Source organism: Pagrus major, chromosome 24, assembly GCF_040436345.1.
Source record: "Pagrus major chromosome 24, Pma_NU_1.0".
Taxonomy (NCBI): Eukaryota; Metazoa; Chordata; class Actinopteri; order Spariformes; family Sparidae; genus Pagrus; species Pagrus major.
In genome coordinates this window covers 11,619,803-11,642,989 of record NC_133238.1, presented here as the reverse complement: position 1 = coordinate 11,642,989, position 23,187 = coordinate 11,619,803, and the positions used below count along the sequence as shown (strand labels likewise).

General features: G+C 43.0%; 2 protein-coding genes across 5 annotated transcripts; both read right to left on the bottom strand.

The window, feature by feature from the left end:
- Nucleotides 1–117: 117 nt before the first annotated feature.
- LOC140992021 (ATP-binding cassette sub-family C member 4-like) lies at nt 118–14,695 on the bottom strand. Its single transcript, XM_073462223.1, has 31 exons — nt 14,530–14,695; nt 12,552–12,662; nt 12,333–12,453; nt 12,002–12,226; nt 11,832–11,921; nt 11,438–11,601; nt 11,193–11,318; nt 8,651–8,900; nt 7,534–7,641; nt 7,355–7,444; nt 6,980–7,171; nt 6,285–6,379; nt 6,093–6,179; nt 5,869–5,965; nt 5,525–5,737; nt 5,171–5,308; nt 4,678–4,715; nt 4,421–4,536; nt 4,182–4,328; nt 4,024–4,103; nt 3,771–3,921; nt 3,526–3,645; nt 3,314–3,424; nt 2,266–2,366; nt 1,999–2,190; nt 1,754–1,909; nt 1,584–1,673; nt 1,327–1,499; nt 1,117–1,222; nt 579–713; nt 118–474 (listed from the first exon to the last, which is right to left on the bottom strand). The coding sequence occupies exons 1-31, from the start codon at nt 14,607–14,609 to the stop codon at nt 457–459; spliced, it is 3,921 nt and encodes a 1,306-aa protein (XP_073318324.1). The 5' UTR covers nt 14,610–14,695; the 3' UTR covers nt 118–456.
- Nucleotides 12,577–23,035, bottom strand: timmdc1 (translocase of inner mitochondrial membrane domain containing 1). 4 transcript variants are annotated; one of them, XM_073462226.1, is made up of 9 exons: nt 22,849–23,035; nt 21,483–21,826; nt 20,610–20,775; nt 20,387–20,475; nt 20,226–20,293; nt 19,452–19,530; nt 18,037–18,147; nt 17,758–17,949; nt 12,577–12,662 (listed from the first exon to the last, which is right to left on the bottom strand). In XM_073462226.1, the coding sequence occupies exons 2-8, from the start codon at nt 21,803–21,805 to the stop codon at nt 17,799–17,801; spliced, it is 987 nt and encodes a 328-aa protein (XP_073318327.1). In that variant the 5' UTR covers nt 21,806–21,826; nt 22,849–23,035; the 3' UTR covers nt 12,577–12,662; nt 17,758–17,798. The 4 variants fall into 4 exon arrangements, with proteins under 4 accessions (XP_073318327.1, XP_073318328.1, XP_073318325.1 ...); XM_073462227.1 differs by lacking the exon at nt 12,577–12,662 and adding an exon at nt 16,785–17,013; XM_073462224.1 differs by lacking the exon at nt 12,577–12,662 and having other exon boundaries at nt 17,252–17,949.
- Between the last annotated feature and the right edge of the window lie 152 nt (nt 23,036–23,187).

The window sequence follows — 23,187 nt, the reverse complement described above, 5'->3', positions numbered from 1 at the left end:
ATACACACAGAAATGAGGAGAGGAGTTTGATTTTTTTCCTGATGGGCCCAGCAACAAGAAAAAGACTCATTATTGTCAAATAAGATTTAAGAAGATTCAAACCAGATCTCAGACGGGTTAAAAAAAGAATCATCTTTATGAGAAGACATGTACAAAAACACTGAATTACAAATTAAAAGGCACAATCATTTGGACAATTTGCATAAGACCGGCTTCGTCACATGTAATAAAAACAATTTTTGAAATGTTAAAACTTTAAAATTAATTTTCTACCTTTTAAATTCTACATTACCAGATACTAGGAAAAGACCTCACTTTACTATCAGGTGTTTGATTTTGTTGCTTTGATACTAAAGCTCCTGAACAAAGGCTGGAAATTGTTCCATCTTCTTTATGTCTAATGGAAGTGTTGGCACATACTTCTTACATGAGACAGGTAGGCTTTGAAAATCTTCCTCAGGATGGCAGCGTTGCCTTTGGAAAAAGTGAAAAACACCCTTTAAGTAAAAACAAGCTTATATGGACTTAGATGACATCAAACCAGATGCATATTTTATAGACTGGAACATTCAGCTCACCTGTCTGGCTGCCTCTAGCAGGGCTGCTGCCTCCACCTGACCCATCTGTTGCACCATCTTGTAGAGCGCACCCTCTTTGTTTTGCAGCAGTATGGAGGGACAGTCTAACTCCTGGATTGCACCACTGTCCAGCACCTTAAAGCAGGAGGATGGCCAACAACATTAATCATAGTGGCACTGATGCAGATGTGCTGTGATTTAACCGCCAACATACGGTTCAATGTTTTATTGAAGCAAGCGGACAAGCTCTATTGATTGAAAAGAGTTAGAAGGTCTAATATGAAATATTTCCACATAACAACGGCTGATAAGGAGACTAAATTAGCGGTTTCACCTGGGTGTTGTATTCACAGCACAGCTGACTACTGCAGGGTTAACTGACTGAGTAAATCCCGATAATATACATTGCACACAAAAGCCAGATGTTAGCAGGTGTAAGTGGGTTTTTTGTCCGGTGTGAAATGGTTTTTCATGTAAAATGGTTTGTATTCATATCTTAACCCTAAGATATTGCACTGAGACAGAAGAGAGGACTCACCAGTATCCTGTCGCTGTCTATGATGGTGTTGAGGCGATGAGCGATGGTCAGAACAGTACATTCTCTGAACTTGTCCCGTATGGTTTTCTGGATCAGTTCATCTGTCCTGCAGGGACACAGAAACAACAAAAATAAATGAAAATGATCCAATAGAATCCACTTGGAGAGGTCAGTGTATGCATGTGTATCTTGGTCGTGTGTCAGCAGTACCTGGGGTCCACGTTGGCTGTGGCCTCGTCGATGACGAGGATGCGGTTCTTCCTCAGGACGGCTCTGGCCAGACACACCAGCTGCCTCTGGCCCACGCTGAAGTTGGAGCCCGACTCGGCCAGAACCGTCTCCAACTTACCGGGCAGCTCCTCCACCGCAGGCTTCAGCTGCACCTGCAGGACACATGGAGGCAGGGTCAGGGGGAGCCTGCAGAGTTTGTGTGTGGGCGACAGTGTGAGTGCTGATTGGTTACTAGCCTCGTCCAGTGCTTTCCACAGGTCTTCATCAACGTGCTGGCTGAAAGGGTCCAGGTTTTTCCTCACCGTGTCGGTGAACAGCACTGGATCCTGAGGAACATGGTTACACTTTAACACGGCACAATGACAAGCTGGTCTGGAGTCGTTAGTGGAGGTGGTCTCATGTTTACCTGTGGGATGATGGACATCTTCTGGCGCAGGTCATGGAGGCCGATCTCAGAGGTCAGAACACCATCGATGTAGATCTTCCCCTGAGGCTCTGCCAGGCGGAACAGAGCTGAGACCAGAGAGCTTTTCCCAGCACCGGTCCGACCCACAATACCAACCTGACACAGCAGAGACACGCAGACTCATTATTGTCCATTGTGCAAGTTGTCAAGCAGGCTGTGGCTGTGTGCAGACCAACACCTCTTACCTTCTCATAGGGTTGGAAGGTGGCGTTGATGCCTTTGAGCACCAGCGGCCCGTCATCGCTGTAGGAGAAGTTCACCTGGTTAAAGGTCACCAGGCCTTTATCCGGCCAATTAGGAGGGGGGCGCTTTTGTGTTTTCCAGGGCGCTTCACCCTTCAGCTCCGTATACTCCACCACCCGCTCCACCGACGTCATCTGAAGAGATGAGAGGTTCTTTCTCATTTCTGTTATTTGAGTCAACTGTGCGTTCAGACGTCACTCAGTTCTCACCATGTTCTCCACCTCCGCACTTTGCCTCACTGTCCACTGGAAGTTTCCCACCAATGTCACAGCGTAGGTGAGCACCAGGCCCACCTCTCCAGCCTCCAGCCCTGACAAACACAAGGATAAAAAAATGTCGTTTCGTGGCATTTGGTTTTCACTGAAGTGAGAGAACTCTTCAGCAGGTCAGAACGTGTATTTCACAGATTTTGCATGCAGCTCAGCAGTCTCTGTAATCTGTAATGGTTTGGGGGAAAGATGTATATCACCTCGGTTATAAGCACGACACCTTTCCCCTTCTTACTGTATTCAAGATGAAGAGACAACTGAACTGTTCAGTTGCTTTGCTTCACACAAATCGAGTCTTGGAGAGAACTTTCATTGCATCAGTTCCACCTAATAATCAACCAGGAGTGATCTCCAATAATTGTTGGTTTGAATTTTGCAATTAACCTGCTACTACTACTGGAAATGTATGTAAAATAATCCTTAAAGGCCTATCCCAGTCTAGCCCAAAACCAAATTCATAGCGGTTGTTGAACCATTCAGAGTACAGACATGGTGTCGGGCTCTTCTGAAAGGTTATAGGCTGAATTTATTCTCCAAAACAATTTATCCATTTTTCTTGCCTTTATTCTCTCTTCAATGCAAAAATAACCCTGCAGCTGATCTGTAACTGCCCCGATTAGCTGGAAAACACAATGGGTCCACGTCATATAGTCTTACATGTTAAAATTTAATAACAATATCACCGAAAATCAATACTTAACACTTGTTTTTCAAAGTGAGTATACAGGCTCCTGGAGAAAATAGAGGGATAATGGCGTCTGATGTCTGAACAAATAGATTCTGCAAGGGGCTTTATGATCAATGCCATCAGTATTGAGGTAAAGCAGATTGTTTGTAATTAACTCTGCAGCATAACGAGACAACAAGACGACGGTTCAGACTGGAGTTAGCGTGATTCGTTATACTGAGGAGAGGTTATGGAAGGATTTGTGAAGCTCTGTTGTAAGACGGATGAACAGTATCTCAGTGTGCACGAGTCGTTCCTCACCGTCTCTCAGCAGGATGCAGCCAAACGATGCCAAGGTGATAAATATGGAGCAAATGCTGTCGATGCGAAGTGCAAACCAGCGGGAGGTCATCAGGAACAAAAACCACGCCTCTGACACGAGAGAGAAACATTCTTTATAAGTAAAGTCGACCTTTCCAAGCTTATTTATAGTATATTTATAGATTAATGCAATGTTTAAAGTAAAGGAGCACCTGAGTGCAGGTCCTGATGAGCATCAAAGGCCTTCTTTAACCTCTCCTCAGCTCTGAGGGCTCGGATCGTCCACAGGCCCTGAAGAGATGAAGACAGGTGGGAGAACACTGGACTCCGAGCTGCAGGGAAGACAACAAAGAGGTTGTGTAGCTTTTTGATAGCAAAAGTCATTCATCAGTTCTTTCTGGCTTTTTAATGTGGAACCCTTAAATCTTGCATGCACATCAGGAATGCAGGAACACACTTGTAGACTCGAGGCGTTTGACATCTCGTGATGTACGGAGGTAGTAACGCCTCAAGTACAAGAAGATGAAAAGCAGAGGGACGACGGGGATGAGGATGAGAGGGATGACTGAGGCCGCCACGGCAACCACGCCAACGTTCTGTAAGAACAACTAAAACACAAAAAGCAGCTCAGTGTGAGGAGCTGAAGACGGACCTAAATTATTTGAGTACAAATTCAGTTCAGTCTTAATGATATTGTCAGAATTTCTCACTTGATAGAAGTCCACAAAGGTGATGGGTAACGACGAGTCCATCAGACCGATGTCTTTGGAGAACCTGTTGAGAACTCTTCCTACAAACAGGAGAAGTATTTCACCAGGAGGTCTCTGCTTGATTTATACATGTTAGTGACTCTCTAAAAAGGGCTCACCTATGGGGTTGAAGTCAAAGAAGCGAACAGGCGTGCGGATGACAGCGTTGAACATGTTGTTGTGCAGAGTCTGAGCTGCTCTCACCAGCCCGTGAAAGATCATTAAACTCCTGGCAAAGCCGAACACCACGGCGGCTGCTGTCAAACCTGGAACGGAAGGACGACATCAGATCAGAACTTGCAATAATACTTAATACTTTACACATTTGTGGTGGTAAACATGAGATAAGAGGGCTTACCTGCATAAATGCTGAGGTAAAATGTCAGATTGAACTCCTGATCTGAGCGAGTAGCATTAATTCCATGTTTAATGCTCACAGCACTGACTGTGCTGTTGAAATACTCCTCTCTGGCCCTGTGGGTTGACAAGATAAACACACCGGAGCAGGCGCCCAGAACAAGAGTCAAGTGTTCATCAGTGAAACAAACACCTGCACATAAAAGTTACAACAGCTACAGTGAATTTAATCCGTTTCCCGTCAAACAATGGACTCACCAGTATACCAGCCACCAGTCCTGCAGAATATATGCAGCCTACGGATGGAAACAAAGTTCAATAAACGAACCTGTTCTTGAGGTTTTTAAAGTATGTAATACCAGATTATGAAAAGACTTGAGGCAGTACCTGAAAAAGAAAAACTGACTTTTGTTGAATTACACTTCACGGCTCCTTATCTTATAATGACTACAGAGAAATATCTTTAGGCTTCACGAAATGGATGTAGTGGAATGGTTCAGCAAATTACACACAAGATTAATTTATAGACTTGCCGTCTAAACTTGTTTTACTCCTCTGTGAGATGACTTCATTAAAGCATTAAAGCAGGAGGGAGGAAAGGGAGTGGAGAGGATGGGAGGGAAGAATAAGATCTAGACACATGAAGAAAACAGGAAGAAGAGGAGGAAGAGGTGAAAGACAGGACGCTAACAAATTAAGTACATATCCAAGAATCACTGTGGAAATTGGATGCCAAAGAGCCACAGCTTACCTCTGCTGTGACACTGAGCAGGAGTATAAACAGTAGCACCACAAGGTTACAGCCTGCAGTGAAGTACTTGAGGTAAATGTGGCCGCTCACATTCCCTTCAACTCGTGTCTCCTCTGCCATGGTTCGAACTGTTTCAACCTGCAAAACAGTTCATTGCTGATCAACATCTTCACGCTGCAGACTAAAATGTCATGAGCTGAGGAAACAGGTACTCAAATCAACTGTCTGTTCATTGTTACACCACTGAGAGAATTACAGTCAGGGATGTAGTCTACACCAAAACATCATCTTAAAGTAACTGAGACAGTGGTCAAATAATCCTGAAGATTAGATTTATTTTGAAAATGTACGTACAGGAACCTGCTCGGTCTTGTTGCTCTTGGGTGGAGGCAGGAGGCTGCTGTGAGAACAGTGGGAGCTGGTACTCCTCTGGCTGTGTAACGACAGTCGGTCTGGGTCGGCTGATGGAGACAATCGACCCTGCTCCTCGTCGCTTCTCAGGAGGGACACGATGTCGAGGCCTGAGTGCTGCAGCTCGTTGTACGTACCCTGGGACATGACGTGACCCTGGGAGACACAAACAGGGGAAAAAAACATTGATGCAGTGTCTACAATAGAAATAGATCCCCTTCTATCTTACTAATTCTGCTAAGTTTTAGAAGCTTAATTGAAATATTGGTTATTATGGGGGCACTGACCTCCTTGAGGACCAGAATCTGGTCGGCCGCCCTCAGATGCTGCAGCTGGTGGGTGACCAGGATACGACACTTGTTCTTCAACAGGCCACAGATACACCTGAAAGATGCAGTAAAGTAGCAGAAGTAAGACGATTAGTTAGTATGAAGTACATATTGTATAGACTCAGTGTGAGGAATGAATCCGGGATGAAGCAACAATTTGAACAGAAATGAGAGTTACTCACTGTTCAAAAAGATGTTTCCCAACCTCAGCATCTACAGCACTCAGAGGGTCGTCCAGGAGGTAGATGTCTGCATCCTGATACACAGCCCTGACAAAACGCACACACACAATTTAGTGGAGTGTAGCAATGTGAGAGATTAAACCGTGTGTCTTCTGTGTGACGCAAACATGATGGCGATCACTGTGCGCTGACCTCGCCAGGTTGACGCGAGCTTTCTGTCCCCCGCTGAGTGTGGCCCCTCTGTCCCCGATCAGCGTCAGGTCTCCGTCAGGAAGCAGCTCCATGTCCTGCGTTTAAAAGACAGGGGCTACAACAAATACTACGTATTGCCAGTATTTAAGAAGGTGTTTCTGTTAACTGGAACTAAATAAAAAAGGTGAAGTCATCAAAGTGTGTTCCCAGGTCTTGGAGTGAAAATAGATCTAGAAGGATGATAACTTGCCTCAGGGTCACACAAAAACATGTTTTGTGAAGCCACGTTGACCTTTGACAACCAGAATCATAAACCAGTCCAAGTGGATGTTTGTGCCAAATTTGAAGAAATGCCTTCAATACCCTCCATCCCTTTTTGTTTAGTTCACTCGTTCCTCCTCGACCTCTTCATTTTATCTGTTTCTTTCTCTCGCTCTGTTCACGTCTCAATTGCCATCTTCCTTTCCTCTTTCCTGTCATGTTTCCCTTCTTCCTCCCTAGTTTACTCTCTCTCTCTACCCTAGTATAATGGCTGTGACGCCCATGCATAGTCTCTCCAACGAACAAAAGAATCCATTTCAAAAGATCTATCTTTAGCATGTCAACTTCTCGTCTTATTCGTGGAGAATGCTCCTGCGTCCCCCTCAACAAACCTGGCCACCAGAGGCTTTGCCTGCTAAGGTTTGATACCTCACCTTCTTCAGAGCACAGGCTTTGATGACCCTCTCATACTTTTGGGTGTTCAGCTCTCTCCCAAACAGGATGTTACTGCGGATGGTTCCAGGGAACACCCAGGGCTGCTGGGCAGAATAGGTTAGCTGACCTTTGACCTTCAGTATCCCCGTGTCGTGAGGCAGCTCTCCCAAGATGGCGCTCAACAGGGATGACTGTTGGGAACATGGGTGGATGTGGACATGTGAGCGGTCTAAAAAGTGACAGTGTATTTAACTTCAGGCGTGACTGGTGTTTGTTCTGTTGGTGCTGTTTATTTAAGGGGGCTGTTTGCTGTCATAACCCAAACCAGTCACCCGTTAGCGTGAAGCTATGCAAGTTTATACAAGTGCACTGACCTTTCCAGCCCCCACTGGGCCAATTACTGTCAGGAGCTGGTGTGACTTCACTGTGACGGAGACGTTCTGCAGAGATGGAGCGTCCAAACTCTATAGAAAACAAAAAACACTAAAGCATTTCAGCATTTTCACGTCCTGTGCACCACTGTGATATATCACCTTCAGGTTACAACATTCACCTTATCCCAGTAGCAGGTCAACTTCTCCATCTCAATGGAGTTTTCTGTCTTTTCCTCCAGCGGCAGCCCCGAGTTTCGACTCTCCACGTCTAACAGCAGGAGGAAGTTCTGGAAAGAGGTTAATCAACACACATGCATGTTACACTGTGAACCATAAATACAAAACCCATAAAGTGAGATGTTTGCATTTACACTAGTAATGCTTAAATCATGTAATTCTCGCTAACATTGACCCTTGAAACGCCTTGCATATAAGTATTTCGACATTCTCTACCTGGAGGGTCGTTGAACAGTCAGGTTGTATAATAATGTGTAACTGAACATTCAAAAGGCACTGCTCTAAATCCTGCAGTTAAAAAGATTTACAATGTCAGTGAAGTTTCTGTTAACTGTGAGCCCTTCTTATCTCTGGTGTCTTTACAAAGTGATCAGACAAAGATGTTAATGTGTGGTTCAGTTCCACCAAGTACGAGGGAGTCTTATCCCTCCATACACATTAAAATTATAATTTAGTTATTCAGGATTATAGTGATTGCGTTATTGTAGAAGGATCTCTAAGGTCGAGTAAAAATGAAGGCTGGTGGAGAGGAAATATATAATATTTGTGAACACTGAGACATAGACGGGTGACAGATTTAGAGTGAAGCAAATCATATTTTCCCCAGGACGGAGGGTCGTGTCCCTCCTGACTCCCCGGGGATTTACGCCTATGGGTTTAATTATAAATACAGCTGTGTCTATCCCTGTCAAATGTCCCTAAATCAAACACTGCATTGCTGACAGACTGGATACAACAGGGTGATTGTGAGGTCTGCAAACCAAACAATGATTAAATTGATTAAAACTGACCGGGACATAAATGGTACCCATTAGTCTTGCTAAAGTAAGACTAAGTCATTTTATAAAATAGATGTAGTACAATGGACTCAAATGTAGATGAGTTTTTTAAACCCATGTGTTTTAAGAAATGACAATAAATGTACCTTGTAACCTATAAGAAAGCTTGAGCAGTGAGGTTTTGGAAGAGCGCAAGTAAGAGAAGTAAATATTCTAATAAAGTCTTGAAATACAAAACAACTGCGATAGTTTATTTAACATGTGAGACAGGTGGAATCACCTTAATCCTGCGAATGCTGACGACAGTCTCTGACAACTTCTCCACGGCCAGCGGGAAGAACAAGGTGACTGTGAGCTTGATTGTTCCGTAGAGGGAAACCGTGACAAACACAGTGCTGGCAGTGATGGTGTTGCCCAGGAGAACGTAGATGGTGAAGGTAACGAAGACGATGATCTTGCTGCTGGCAAAGAAGGAGGCCATGTTGAGTCCTCGTAGGTAGGAGCTCTTCAATATCTGACGGATTTCTTTCCTGGGAACGGGACACAACATATGGAGAAGGGTGAGGTTGATGACGTCAAGTTCCTGGAGGTTTTTAATTCTGTAATGGTGCAAGATATTCTTCAACATAACATAATAACATTGAGTTTTGGGTCGCGCTTTAATTTGCAGTCACACGTCTTAACTGGATGTCTAGATGAAATAATAATGGAAAGAATTCCATCCTGTCAAGGACCAAGCAGGAAGTCACTTAACAAGCTGTAAGGTAACTGCCAGAGATAACAGTTTAAGTGCCTAAATAATATATTACATTTACTTGTCAACATGTGCTTTAGAGTTGGTGGTATTACGAAACATAGAAGCATGGAAGTTACATTAAAGCCATGAATCTCCTCTTTGTGTGTATATATGCATGAGAATGCAAAGACTTCTGTCTGTAATTAAATGTTCAGCTCTGTTGTACATAATGTTCCTCCCTGTCTTTAAGTGAGAACAGACCTTCCCTCACACTGCCCCACAAGGCCAAACTGCAGTAACCACATTTTTAAAAAAAAATTGAGTTTATGACTGATATTGGACTTTTAAATGTCTGTTTTATCTTGTGACAACATTCTTAAGTTCAATCTTGTGTAAGATCTTGTGGCTGTAGAGTCCAAAAACATTGAAACTTTTCTCAGTTTCATTGTTAGCGTAGTTACTGCGGCTATCCTTTGTAGGTCAGCATGGTGCATACCACTGTCTTAGGGTCTGCAGGCGGCAAATGACAAAGTCCACACTGTTTAGAGAAGTGAATGAGCCGTGAGGAAGATTCAGCTTTGATTCGCTTTCTAGATAACAAGAAGACCTTTGTCCTGGAAAACTGCTGGGAAACAAAACTGAAATACAGCAGTAAAAGTCTGCTCAATAAATACGCCACTTTACTATAGATCAACATACATTGTGGCTGTAACTCAGGAGGTGTGAATGGGTGAATCTGACAAGTGTTATAAAGTGGCTTTGAGCAGTCAGTAGACTGGAAAAGCGCTGTAGAAATGCAAGTCCATTAACCATTACATTGTATTGGGATACATATTACTTCAGGTCCCTGACTTCTGTGGGAGTAATTTCTTTGTCCTCCCTCATAAGAATGTCTGATATGGTTATCGACTGTCCGTCACAACTGGCGTACTTGTTTCAGCAGACTCTGGATATCTGCAGGTACAGATAACTATTCTTGGAGAGACTCCAGACTCCCTAAATAATCGTGAGCTAATGGAGGACATCGACCAAGAATATATTCAGGTAATTACAACTGAGGCTCTTTGACTTTATTATTCTATTCATCAAAGTGAACATTGATAAGACGCAACAGGTTTTTTCCACATCAATGTCCAAACAGTTTCTTAGAAAGGAGTTAATGTGTAAATGAGTATGTCGAAGATTCCAGGGAAAACAATGTCAGATGAAGTATTAACTAAAGGGCAAAGAGTATAAAGGATTATCATTAACGAAGAAGAGAAAATGATAGAAAAGTTCAGCAAAAAAATAAACACATGAGCTGCTCAGTGAGACCACCTAACTAGTTTTTTTTAGAATCTCTGCCTCGCGGTTGTGTACCTATGCAATATATCCATGCCTGTCCAGACTCGTAGCATGTGAAGGAATTTTATAAGTGTAGCTCTTGGCGAAATGGAGGTTATCGCTATATTGACATGTATGTTTCCTGAGAGACGTCTTCAGTTAGCGACTATTTTGACAGGAGTACAGAGGACTGAGTGAGAGCTTAGAGAGCTGCTACACAACAACAATCACCTGAGGCTCAATATCAGCAAAACATATGAGTTTATTGTAAAACTACATTGCTTCAATTATTGATGTTTCTACAAGAAGCTGCTAACCCCAATCCCACAACACAGAAGATCCAGGTCATTTTATAACAAGGAGGTCGATCTTTTTTGGCTTCATAAGCCACTGAGCAGTTTTCATAGGAATGAACGGGGCCCCAACTTCAAAGCTGTATCCAGATATTACCACTAGCTGCATGGCTAAATGAGCTAACTAGCTAATGGCAGCTACAGTTAGCAGCAATTAGTGGTTACGCTGGTGATATGCTGCCCCTATTTCCTTTGTGAGTTTGGTTGGAGGTGGCCAATTCTTAAAAGCTGCATGTTTAAAATTGTAAGTATTTTTACTGATTGGTAGAGACAAAGGGACGGGGCCAACCTACCACCGAAACATGTGGCTCCCAGTAAAGATGAATACCCTATATAGCTCCATTGTAACCCTGCAAAAACAAAGACACATCTGTCTAATTGTTACAAAAAGATGTTAGTTTTATCCTTACCTTCTGACTTCAGTGACCAGAGCTGAGAAGGGTTTCTCCCAGGCGTACATCTTGATGATCCTGATGCCAGACACCACTTCGCTCATGATGCGGATTCTGTTGTCAGTAAGAACTGCCGTTTTGCTCCTGCAAAAAGAAAAGATATATATAAATATAATCCTATATTTCCAGTTGGGGAAAAACTGCAGTATTTCGATTTTACACGTGTTCAGATAAAAAAAAAAAAAGCAGCACAATTTCCCTACCTGAAGATGCCGAAGAGCTTTCCAAACCAGGTCTGTGTAGGCAGCATGAGGGCAATGGCTGCCACACCTGCCAGGCACGAGGGGCCGATCTCGTACCAGAGGACAGCAATGATCACCAGGGCTTGAAGAGGTCCCACCCACAGGTAGTGTAGATTGTGTGTGATCTATAGAGACAAAAGGACAATCATGAGAACAGTTCCAACAATCCTGAACACACAAAAAAAAAACTGTCATAAGCCTGTAGAGCAACAAACATACATAAAGTGTGAGAGCAGTTATTGTTTGCCAATACCTACTGAACTTTAAATAATTATCTACAGAAACTAATTCTAAAAACGTACAAAAATAGTGAATGAACAGTCTACATGTAGCGAATTATTTTGTGTCACCGTACCTCATCAAAACGATTGACATCATTTGAAAGGAGGTTCACTATTTGTCCGGTGGTTGTTCGGCCCATGGATTCACTGCTGAGACCAAGAGCCTGACGAGAGAAATGTAGCCTTTACTGGAAGAGTTCATAACAGTGACGACGGTCTGTACATCTGCTGAATCTTTACTGACCTTCCTGTATATCACGTGACAAACGGCCACTCTAATCTTCATGCCTATTCTCAGTATTCGGTAGTAGTAGAGATGTTGGAGGATGGTCAGCCCAAAGGCGGACAGGGACATAGCAGCAGCGTAAATGTACACTATGACAAGACTCCTGTGGTCGTCCGGGTCATAATTCTCAAAGTACTGGATTATTTTCCACAGAAAAAGTGGTTGGATGACTTTAATTACTTCCTGTATGACAAAGAGTGATGAAAAACATGTGGATTAGATGTTTTTCCAGCCATCACAAAACATTTTAACAACTGCAGCTTATTCACAATTCTGACAAAACACCTACCAGTGTAAATACAAACAGTCCAGCGCCTGCGTAGGACTTCCCGTAGCACCGAATAAGAGCTCTGGTGAGATTTGGCTTGCGGAGTTCCTTTGTAGCCTTACGAACTTCATGGTCCCAAAATCTGCAACAACAAACATGCAACAGCGTGTTGATTCTGTACTGGAAGATAAGAACTGTCAAATCATATGAGCCAATAGTCTCATATTAGCATTGCTGTACCTCTGTAGTTCCTCCCCCAGTGTTTCAGAGCGATCCTCTGCAAGAACTCTGTACATGTCACTTTCCTCCAGCCTCTTCTTTTGGCCGAGGTGCAGCAGCGGGGTCAACCAGCTGAAACACACAGTTAAGACAGCCGAACAGAACATGAACATACAGAGATTAATTCAGCTTGAATGAAGCTTTTGTTGGAATCACAACTTGTGTGGAGGTACAAAGAATTGTACTGGTTCACTGGTGGAGTCAGCAGGGGTGCCCTTTTCATTTTTTTTCGCCCCCCGTCCTCCACAGTGCTGGTCTATCAGACAGGCAAGATTAATGCAGCACCGGACCTTTAAAGACATGTATGTAATTTCTGCTACGAGGGGTCCCTCATTCACAATGAAAACAAAAGACAGAATTAGTACGGGATCATGGGAGTTGTGGTCTTCCTTGTTAGGCAACCACATCACTAATTAAATTCCATCTGCATGAGTGAGAAATGTTAACAGACAGGTTATTTAACAGGTTATTTTTACATTTTCTTCCACATCAGACACTGACTCTCTCCTTGCAGTTACAGTGACAGACGCTGTTATGTCACTGGGTTCAAACATTAGAAACATTAAAGATTAAGTACACAACTCAACAAAATACATAACGAAGGTCAAAGTTGTTTTTAGACATTTTAAAGCAGAAACGTTACATATTATATCTTTAAGGTCTAAAACTGCTGGTGCTGCAATTGGACAGGTTTTGTTGCCTTATATCAGTAACACTGTATGTTCTTGTTTAACGTTTAATCTTTTACGACTGTGGACCATGGTGTGGAATAAAGTACGTGAAAATGGTGTAAAACATATATAATCTGGCACCACCTATGCTGTGGGATAACTTCACCTGACTTTGTCATACAGCTAATATTCAACAAGGACCACTTCTACTGCATCCGTTCTATCCATATCCATCTGCAGATACTCGAGGGAGCCCTGAAATGTTTAAAACAACTGCTACCCACAAACATCTTCTGTGCGAAATGAAATAGTTTTGAATTCAGTAATCAATGTATGGTAGAGAACATGTCAGGATGTGAGGAGGGGAGATCTCCCTTCACCTAAGGTACGGGGGTTCGTTAGTATTTGAACAGGTCAGAAAGTCATGAATTCTTCGGAGAACTAGCAACTCTCTACCTCAACAAGCAGAATATCCCTTACACAACACAACTGAACTCTCACTCAACCTGAAATCACTTGTGCAAACAATGATGATTTAATCACCTGCTTGAGTAACACTGTAAGCCATCGTAAGAGGAGCACTGTGTCGTTTTGCTGAAGAAATTCAAACTCACAATATCAATATCGAAGAGGTCACAATACAAATATTTATTCTTTCTATAGCTGAATAAACAAGCTGTTCTCAGAGGAAAGTAAGGTCCCCACAACACTGTTTGAAGCTAGAGAGGTGGCAGGGTCCGCCACATATAAACAAAATAAAACAGTAGGACACTGTGTTGTCCTTTAAGTCTTGTTTATTCAGTCGTGAAAACAAAAAGAGTTTATCTAGTATGTTAAGGCATAAATAATAATAATAATTTTAAAAATCAGTCAGTGACTCCTTCTTATGATTTACACAGAACTCACTGCTGGCTAAACTCCAAACTTATTCCTTGAAGTTACTTTGTTGACTCACACTGACAGCAGATGCCTCAGGCTAATCAAACATTTTGATGTCAGTCCAACGTTACATAAACTTCTCAGGTATTTCTGGCATTTCCTAGAAGTCTTTGGAGGGAAATTGGTTTTCATGCGAATTGGAAAAAAAGTGTTTTAAAGTTTAAACCAGTTTTTCAAGTTTAAGTTGCACCGAAATACTGATTGACGCACCGAAAACACAGTTCAGTTGCGCATCACGCCGTCACCATCCAGATCATTTTGTTCCTCGCTGCTCATTCAAAAACCCCACCTCACTGACGGATGAGATACAGTCATGATAAACCACTCACCATAGAAAGACCCGTGACAGACAGCCGGCACTTGCCAGAGGATTATATTTGCCGTCTTCTTTTGTCATCGCCGCGGTCATCTTGGCATCTACTCAGGCTGGATAAGCGACAGAAGTCGGCGCTGCACACCCAGACGCAACTTTACGCGCTACATGTGGAGTTACCTAACGTCATGCACAGCTCGGACTCGTCCACACTGCTGCAGCGTCTTGGGGTTGGCGCTGAGCCGTCTTCAGGTGCTGCTGATTGTGTCGTAATTACCAGCAAACCCAGCCACGCCGCAGAAACAAAGAAACGCGAGAACGGGAAGTTTAGATGTTGCATTTACACAGTGGAGGACTTCATGTTTAACAACTTTAATTAGGTTAGTTGTTTAATTCATTTCATTATTGACAGGCTACACGTTTGTGTTTTATAAGTGCGTCTTTAGGTAGCTACTTTGACACGTCTACTTAATTAATTAAATAATCAGGTTGTCAAGGTGGCTCTAAGGCCAACTAGTATATCACTACTACTGTAACACTACTTATTTTAAGGGAAGCCTACTACAACTGCTCTTACTATTAAAAGTAACAGTAATACCGTAAAGGTAGTAATAGCAGTGGCATTTATAATCGGTATAATTAACAATCAGCTCATATTTAAGCCAATATTCATTTAGTCTGGTGTTATTTTGCCCTATAAATTCAGTGCAGCCATCAATTATTGTTACTGTACGTTTAGCGTGTTCCCATCACTTGATTTCCAGCAGCCAGCACTGTGAAAACCACACAACAAAAAGTTACTGGCTCAACAGGATTTGCAACAGCATGTAGTACGCGAAGCTCCCGTGTACGAGCAGCACCTGAAGGCGGCAGCGCCGCAACATAACACGCCAGTCTTGAAAGCGGCCGTCACGTGAAGTTCAAGAGTGCGGCCAAGTCCGGATTCAAACAACATGATCGTCCAAAACAAACAGCTGTAAACTCACAGCAGCGATCACATCACAATCACATGTACAGTCTAGATTAGCCAGTGGGTCAGGCTGCCCACTGCGCATGCTCCCTGCGCACTGACCGGCTATTAAAAGCACAAGCAGGACACTGTGCAGAGGTTCATTTGGAAATTAACTTTATTTGAAGACCAATTCTTTGAGATAATTATTAGAATATTAAACGTTTAATGCAGCTTCTATTTGATAGCACTACTTTAATTCACAAACATGATTTTGTGTTGGTTCGTCCTATAAAAACATCATGAAGATGCATATTGAATGAGATCATACTTAAAAGAGGCCACTCCAATGATGTCACTCAGTAACTAGGTTGCATTGTGGGTAATGTAGACACCAGGTTTTGGAAAAGAGGAAGAATGCGTGGAGTAAAAAAGGTGATATGTCTGGTTCTGCTGTATCCATTTTGATCAATTGTTTTTAAACAACCTATAATGAGTCCAACAGTGTTACACGAGTACGATGAGACCGGTGGACTGATTTTCAAAAACCTGCCGCCTACAGTACCAACAATGCAACTTAGCCACTGAGTGACATCACTGGAAGCAGTTTATAAGAGTACATGCAGCTTACTCTGGAGCCATAAAGGCTTTATGCTACATTTTTAAACATATGCAGTAGTACTCCCCAAGACCTATACACACACTTTGATTTGTAAAATTGGGGGAGTTTATAGTTTAGTCTTTTAATACATGAGATAAGTGGCAATCTGGACATCCTGGCTGTGATATTGTATTATGTCAGTTAGGTCCTTGTCTAAATAAAGATAAATTGAGTTGAATCTTATTGAAAACTGACTTGTCTACAAGTAACAGATTGTGGTATCATGTCATACAATATACATTAATTTACCTTTTTATTCAGGGTCCATGTGTAGTTCCTCAGCGCCACCAATAGAGGGAACTGAGAGTCCATTTGTAAATGTTAATTCTCTGACAGCAGCTGTAATTTTGTCTTTAAATGTGCTTATATTGTTTCCATTTTGTATTCCTTCTTCTTTTAGTTTTATATACACTTGTACTAATTATTTATTCTACCTTTTTTTACTTATCTGTATTTCTTTCTGTCATTTTCCTGCTTCAACAACCAAATTTGCCCGCTCGACAAGGTAATCCTTTTTTTGATTCAGGTGGCACAAGGACAGAAATAAGTACAATTGAAAATAATTATTTGTATATAAAATTACATATCTTCCTTAGCTTCTGTATTCAGTTACCGAAAGAATAAACATTTCTGAGTTTGTATTATTACCTCTTTAATATTTTATACATCAAAATTCTGAGTTTGAATGTCTTCTCCAATACTACATACTGCCCTTCTAAGTGTACCTGAAGTTATCGACACTGACCAAGCTGTGCTCTGGAGTGCAAGCGTTCCTCATATCTGTTTCTACTGGCTGTCCATCTGCATGTCAGCAGTCACTGCTGCATCTTGGGGCCCAGCTGCTGCTGTGTCACATCTTGTTTACACCAGGGACCAAGGCTATGTTTGACCTAGTTGTTGAAAAAGCCCGAGAGGCACAGTCAAAAGCACACTACACATTACAGACATGTGGAAGACAGAAGCCATTTTGTAGCAGAAAGGAAGTGACATTTGTTAGAATTAAGGTGTACTGAACATAATAAGCGAGCATCAGTAGCTGCTAAAATAACAGATACTGAAGAAAGGTGAGGTCGGGTCCGTCTGCGTGATGAGCTACTGCACTTTCATGGTTTTGTAAAGAAATGATGGTTTCATGGGAAAGACTTCTTTATTCAGAAGAGTCTTTTTTCTGAGTCGCAACCCACCTCTCTCTCTCACACACACACACACACTCAAACACACAACGTTGTACATCAATAATTATGAGGAACAATACCGACATGAGTTCCTTAGCCTTTACCCTAACCATTACAACCTTACACTAATCTTAACACCAAGTTGTAGTCTTGAAACAGTCCTTTGAAGGTCTCTCCCAAAGAGAGTACTGGCCAAAGAATCCTCACATTCCCAACATTTTCTTACTCCCAATGTCTAAAACTCAAATTGTTCCTCACAAAGATATGCGTACAGACACACACAAATCCCTATTGTAGGTGTCCAACTCAAGGGCACCTTAACAGTAGTTGCGGAGGTACAACAGTGTCTTTTAATTCTGATGTGGAGCCGTTTCCATTCACTTAGAAGAGAAGGTGTGTGGAGTCTAAGCAAAGAAGAAGAAGTGACCCATTTATCCTCCCAGCTGTGTGAAGTCCCACCTTCAACAACCAACACATAACAGGCAGTAAGGCAGCTACTGTCATTGGCTGCCAGAGTCCGGAGGCACATCCTCATTCTGTGGTAAACTGAGCAGTTCTTGGATCCTCTGCATGTCCTTATGGATTTCCTCCGGCTGAGAGTTCACGTTCAGATCTCCAATCAACTCATCTGTCAGCTGCAGACGGGCCGTCCTGAGGTCGTGAAAGAAGGGAGAGTGACTGGTGAACAAAACATCAGCTTGATCCTACATGTCATTACATTTTTTGAATATATCTCACCATTCTGCGAGTCTGAGCTCATAGAGTTCCCTGCGCTCTCTCATCCTCCTCTCCCCAACAGCTTCTCCTGTCAGAGACTGCATGCTGATGATCAAAGCACCCGTGGGAATCCTGAGCACAAGTTAGTTTATTTTATTAGAAATATTGCAAACATATTTAGGATGACGTTGGATCGCTCTTTAGAGCATATTTTACGCTGACTGAGAAGTGCTGAACAAAATTCAATATTTGGCTTCATCTCAACGTGTAAGGGTAACAATATCAGGGTACTAACACAACAATGGGGAAACTGGGTATGTAATGTTCCTGAAGCGCTGGGAATTCTTCGATGTCATAATCTGTTTTGTAATAATCCTAGCTGTCACACTCAGGTTCTGTCAAACTTTAATTGCAGAAACCTTCCAAGCTGTCTGTTATGTTGCACCATTGTAACAAATTAGTGTCCAATTTCCTCTCAGCTGTCTCCTACAAATTCATGCCCCTCTCACTCTCTCACTTAAAACTTCCAGTCGCACCTCCGCCACGTGCCCGGACGAGAGGCCGATTGCGGGGTGAGATCTGGAGCGTGATGTACTTTCCGATTAGCTGCCTGCTTTCATTTCGTCCCCTTCTGCCCCGACTGCACCTGGCATAGCTGGGGCAGGGGCTGTTTGCACACATCAAATGCTCCAGGTGGCTGGTCCCTCAGGCAGACAGTGAGAGGGAGAGAAGGAGGAGGAGGAAATGCCAGTAGGGAGCCAACAGGAGAACAGACCAAGGCTGAGCCAACACGGAGCCGATGATCACAGAGACAATCCAAACCAGCCCCTCCAGTCTGTTACACCATCAAACACCTCTCACTCAATCTCCATTATACGATCAAATTCAAATGTGCTCTTGGCTCTGTGCACTCGGCTGAAAGTGGCCAGGGGAACGAGAGAAAAGTGGGACAGAGAGAGACGAGAGGGTTGAGGAGAGAGAGGAGGGAAGCATAAGTCCAGATCAGACCATGGTAGATGGAGATGAGAGGCTGGAATAACAGAGATGGTCAAAATGGAGAGGGGCAGCTGCTGCCTTGGCCTGTCTCCTTGCTCTAGTACCCAAAACATGGCCCTCTGCAGTGCACATGAGTCCCTCTGGCACCGTCAACAGAGGTGGGTGTGGGGGTGGGAGGGGGTTCAGCTGGGCGACAGAGGGTTGCTGGGAGGAGCGCAGCTGGCTGCCAGAGTGCTCACTGCTCTCAAGCATACAGGCATGAACATGGACACACACACACGAGCAAATATGCATGTTAAAAAAAAACAACAAAAAACAAAAACAGCAGCTTCCGTGGATGAAACTGATGAGATTTGTTGGTGTAAAATGTTGTTGTGTTGGACTGTCAGGGTGAGAAACTGATGTGAATAAACACTTGTGGGAACAGAGGCCAAACTTACCCCAATGCTGCTCCGATGATTGACCCCGCCAACAGCCCTCCCAGGCCCAGGTTCAGTCTGAAAAGGCCTCCAGTCACAGCTGCTCACACAGACAGACAGACAGACACACACCAGAGACTTTTATCATCATTATTCATTACTCACTGTGCTGGCATGTGTGCCGTATGTGTTAAAACTATTTGTCATCAGGTTAACGAGGATTATAAAACCTCTACTATTATTGTCAGTACCAAAACACAATCATCATTTCTGCACAATATAAACTCACATTTTCTGGGCAGTAAACTTCTGGAGTACATTTTTTTTTTTTTTTCAAATCAATTTTTATAGGCATTTCCAGGCCTTTATTTAGACAGCTGCAGCAAAGAGATGACAGGAAATGAGGGGGGAGAGAGATGGTGGAATGGCATGCATCTCGGCCTGATATGAACTGGGCATGTTGCGGTTCATGGCCTTAACCTCTAAGTGACCCAGTTATGTGGTGCTGTTATGCTTGGTCAAGACACATATTAGAGGGATCATTTGGTGCCAATGTTAACATAATCATCCACATTAAAAAAGGCTACAGAAGCAACACTTTCACATCTTTTTGCTATTCTGCTTTGAACCTGTTGTTGACTTCGTGTAGAACAACTCCCAGATGGAAAGGTGTTGAAATGTGTGAATGTGAAGCCTTGTTGTGACACAGCAAGCAGGCTCAGTTGGCTTTCCCTGGATAAATAAAGGTTTAAAAAATATGTTTAATCAGGCCCCACTGAAGGCCATGTGACTCACCTCCAGCTGCAGCGTAGTGGCTGATGGTATACTTGTTTCGGTAAACAGAGAGCCCTGTGCTGACAGAACTAGAGAGGAAAGGTAACACACGAGGGAAACACAGTTAGACTGAAACAAAGTTTAATACCTTCATGGTAAATTTTCTACATTAGTTTGCTTACTTGAACAAGGTGACAAAAGCAGCCACTCTCCAGCTCCACCTCCATCCATACCGCACAAAACCACGGATTGCTGCATTATGGGCCGAGCGCTGATTTAGACACAGAGGACATTATTAAACATATCTCATTGTCACAAATTTGCCCCAAATCCTCAATAACAGGCTCAATGGCACATGAACACTCATACAGTATAAAGTCCATTATCTGCCATTCACCCACTCACCACTGCATCCACTCGGCTGCTATAGATTTCCGCCTGGCTTGTTTGGATGTACCTCTGCCTTGCATGGCGAGCTGCAGGCAGGCCTCCGTAGATCATGCCTGCCACTGCAGCAACAAAACCGCTCTTTATCACATTGGTAAGCTCCTCTGGGTACGTCTGTGTCGTACTACAGGGAGACAAAGATGCTTTCTTTTGAGACCCAATCATCATTGCATTTCTAAAAAAAAGACAATACAATTCAATACATTCAAGGCTCGAGTCTTGTACTGTAATAGCTGTACCTTGTACTTTTCTCTGACCCAGTTTATTTACTAGTGTGCACATAATGGGTTCTGACATCACTAATTGCATTTCTAGAAGAGGTGAGACTCACAAGATAACAAGACTGGGCTGTATTCTGGTCTACCGAGGTATCTCTACCTCTTCTACAATGGTTCGCTCCCTGCATGACCTTTAAAAAGGAGAATCTAGAAATAAGCTTGTGCTCTTTGTTTATAACATGTTGACACCTCATTTACTACTTTTTACTAGTACTAGAGAGATAGAAGATAGATTCATTGATTAATCATTTGGTCAATAAAATGTCACAAATGGAAAATAAATTACACATGCCTAAGTATGTGACAGCTGTGTTGGCGGAGGGCATAACTTGAATAAAAATGAAAAACCTGCCTCAAACTAAAACAAAACAGTGAGCAATACATTTACTGTTGCTAAATTAATTGTTACAGCTCTGGGTTTGTCATTGTCCACATCTGCAGTATAAAAAGCATCCCTACACCAAACAAAACAGGTGCAGAAAAGAGAACAAACTACTGGTTTCTAAACAGTGTTCAAACGATTGAGGATGTAAGAGAGAGAGGAAATACCAACTCTCTCTCAAAGAGGTCCTTGATGCGGTCCCATCCTGTGTCTGGGAATTCTGGCCTGCCCATGTTGCTTGGCACTGCGCTGGGAGAGGGGATGGGTGCAGGAGCAGGACTGGTGGAGGAGGAGGAGGAAGAGGAGGGCATCTGTGCAGGCTGGGCAGCAGCCACATCAGCTGCGTGGACCCTGGGGAGCACGAAGCAGAAGGAAGGAGGCCTGGCGCTCTGGATGAAGCCCTGCAGTAGGCCGGTGCTCAACGCGCCCCGAGGGGCTGAGTCTGCCTGACGTCTCTGCAGGGCGAGGCCCGTTCTGGGCTGCTCTGGATGCATCACGCTTCAACTGGCATTAGGCTGCAGAAACACATGGCCATGGGTTGGGATGTTGCACTCACTGCCTCGACTTAGGCTCCGTCCTCAAAATAAATAGCCTAAAGGCAAATGAAATCCTGGCAGGGCTACATAGACTGTCCAGCTCAGCAGCTGTTAAATGGTGCAGTCCTATCAAAACACACTGGGCACACAAGCAGACTTTCTGGAAAAAGATTTCTGTCTTGGCGTTAAAATGCACCATTGAGCTTTCAATGCACTGCTGGGACCCTCAGGTCCTCAGAGTAGGGTGTGTTGGCTGGTCCAGGATCAGAGATAAATACACAAGGTCACTTAGTCTTTATTAATTTGTAATTTGAAAAATGTATAAGACTGATATACATTATTGACTAATAACTATTGAAGGATTTGAATTAAGCGGGACTGTTTCATTAATATTTGAAGCTATCCTGATGTATGCCCTTGTGTGTTTATGATGAGCTAATAATTGACATTAAATTGACTGAGTGTTATTCTGATAATCATTAAAATATATTACATTGATGGTTGATTCCTGCAAGTCAAGCTAAGTTATCATGCTAGCATTGTTGTATTTATTTTTTTAAGCAGTGTTTGGGCTCTTTTAACTTGAAAATGGGCATTTTAAAATAGCAGTGTACTGTAATAAATAATGAAAAAGTCACCTGTAGCCCTGTTAATGTCTAATAAATGTGTCCTGCACTGCGTCAATTCACCTGTCGACTTCTCCTCAATCAGCTGGATGCAGTACACCTGTGTCAGGTCACAGTTGACAGGGCAGGTAGCTAAACTAAGCTAAACTCTCACCACGTTTAATTCTCTGTGACAATAACACCCAATTTCTCTACATTGTACTTGCTAATGAAACGTGAGATTATGGTTTGAATTACAGTCTGTCTACATACCTTGGCTGACGATAAACAACAGGACAAAGTGTGTATCATGTCTGTCCGACAATGGGAGCATTAGCATTAACACTTAGCATGCTATCTGTTAGCCGGTCGTATCACAGGGAAACAGCAGCTTACCAGCGCGCGGGGCTGAATTCGTCATCAATGAACAGTTTCTTGAACAAAGCACCGCACCCTTCGTTAATGCATTTCAACTGTAGTTACTTTCAATATTTCTGTTTTCCATCATTGCCCTTCTCATGCCGGTTTCTTAGCGGTGACTTTCTGATAGCCTACCGGTGTTCTGACCTTTGACCTCAGCCGGAGCATGGAGAAAACAGCGCCGCCTGGCGGTGGAGGACCGAGCATTACACTGCATGTGCATGGCAGTGGTAAAGAGGTTTGCCAGAGAAATTATTACATTATAAATATACTTTTGTATACTTTTATAAATGATATATATATACTGTTATCCTA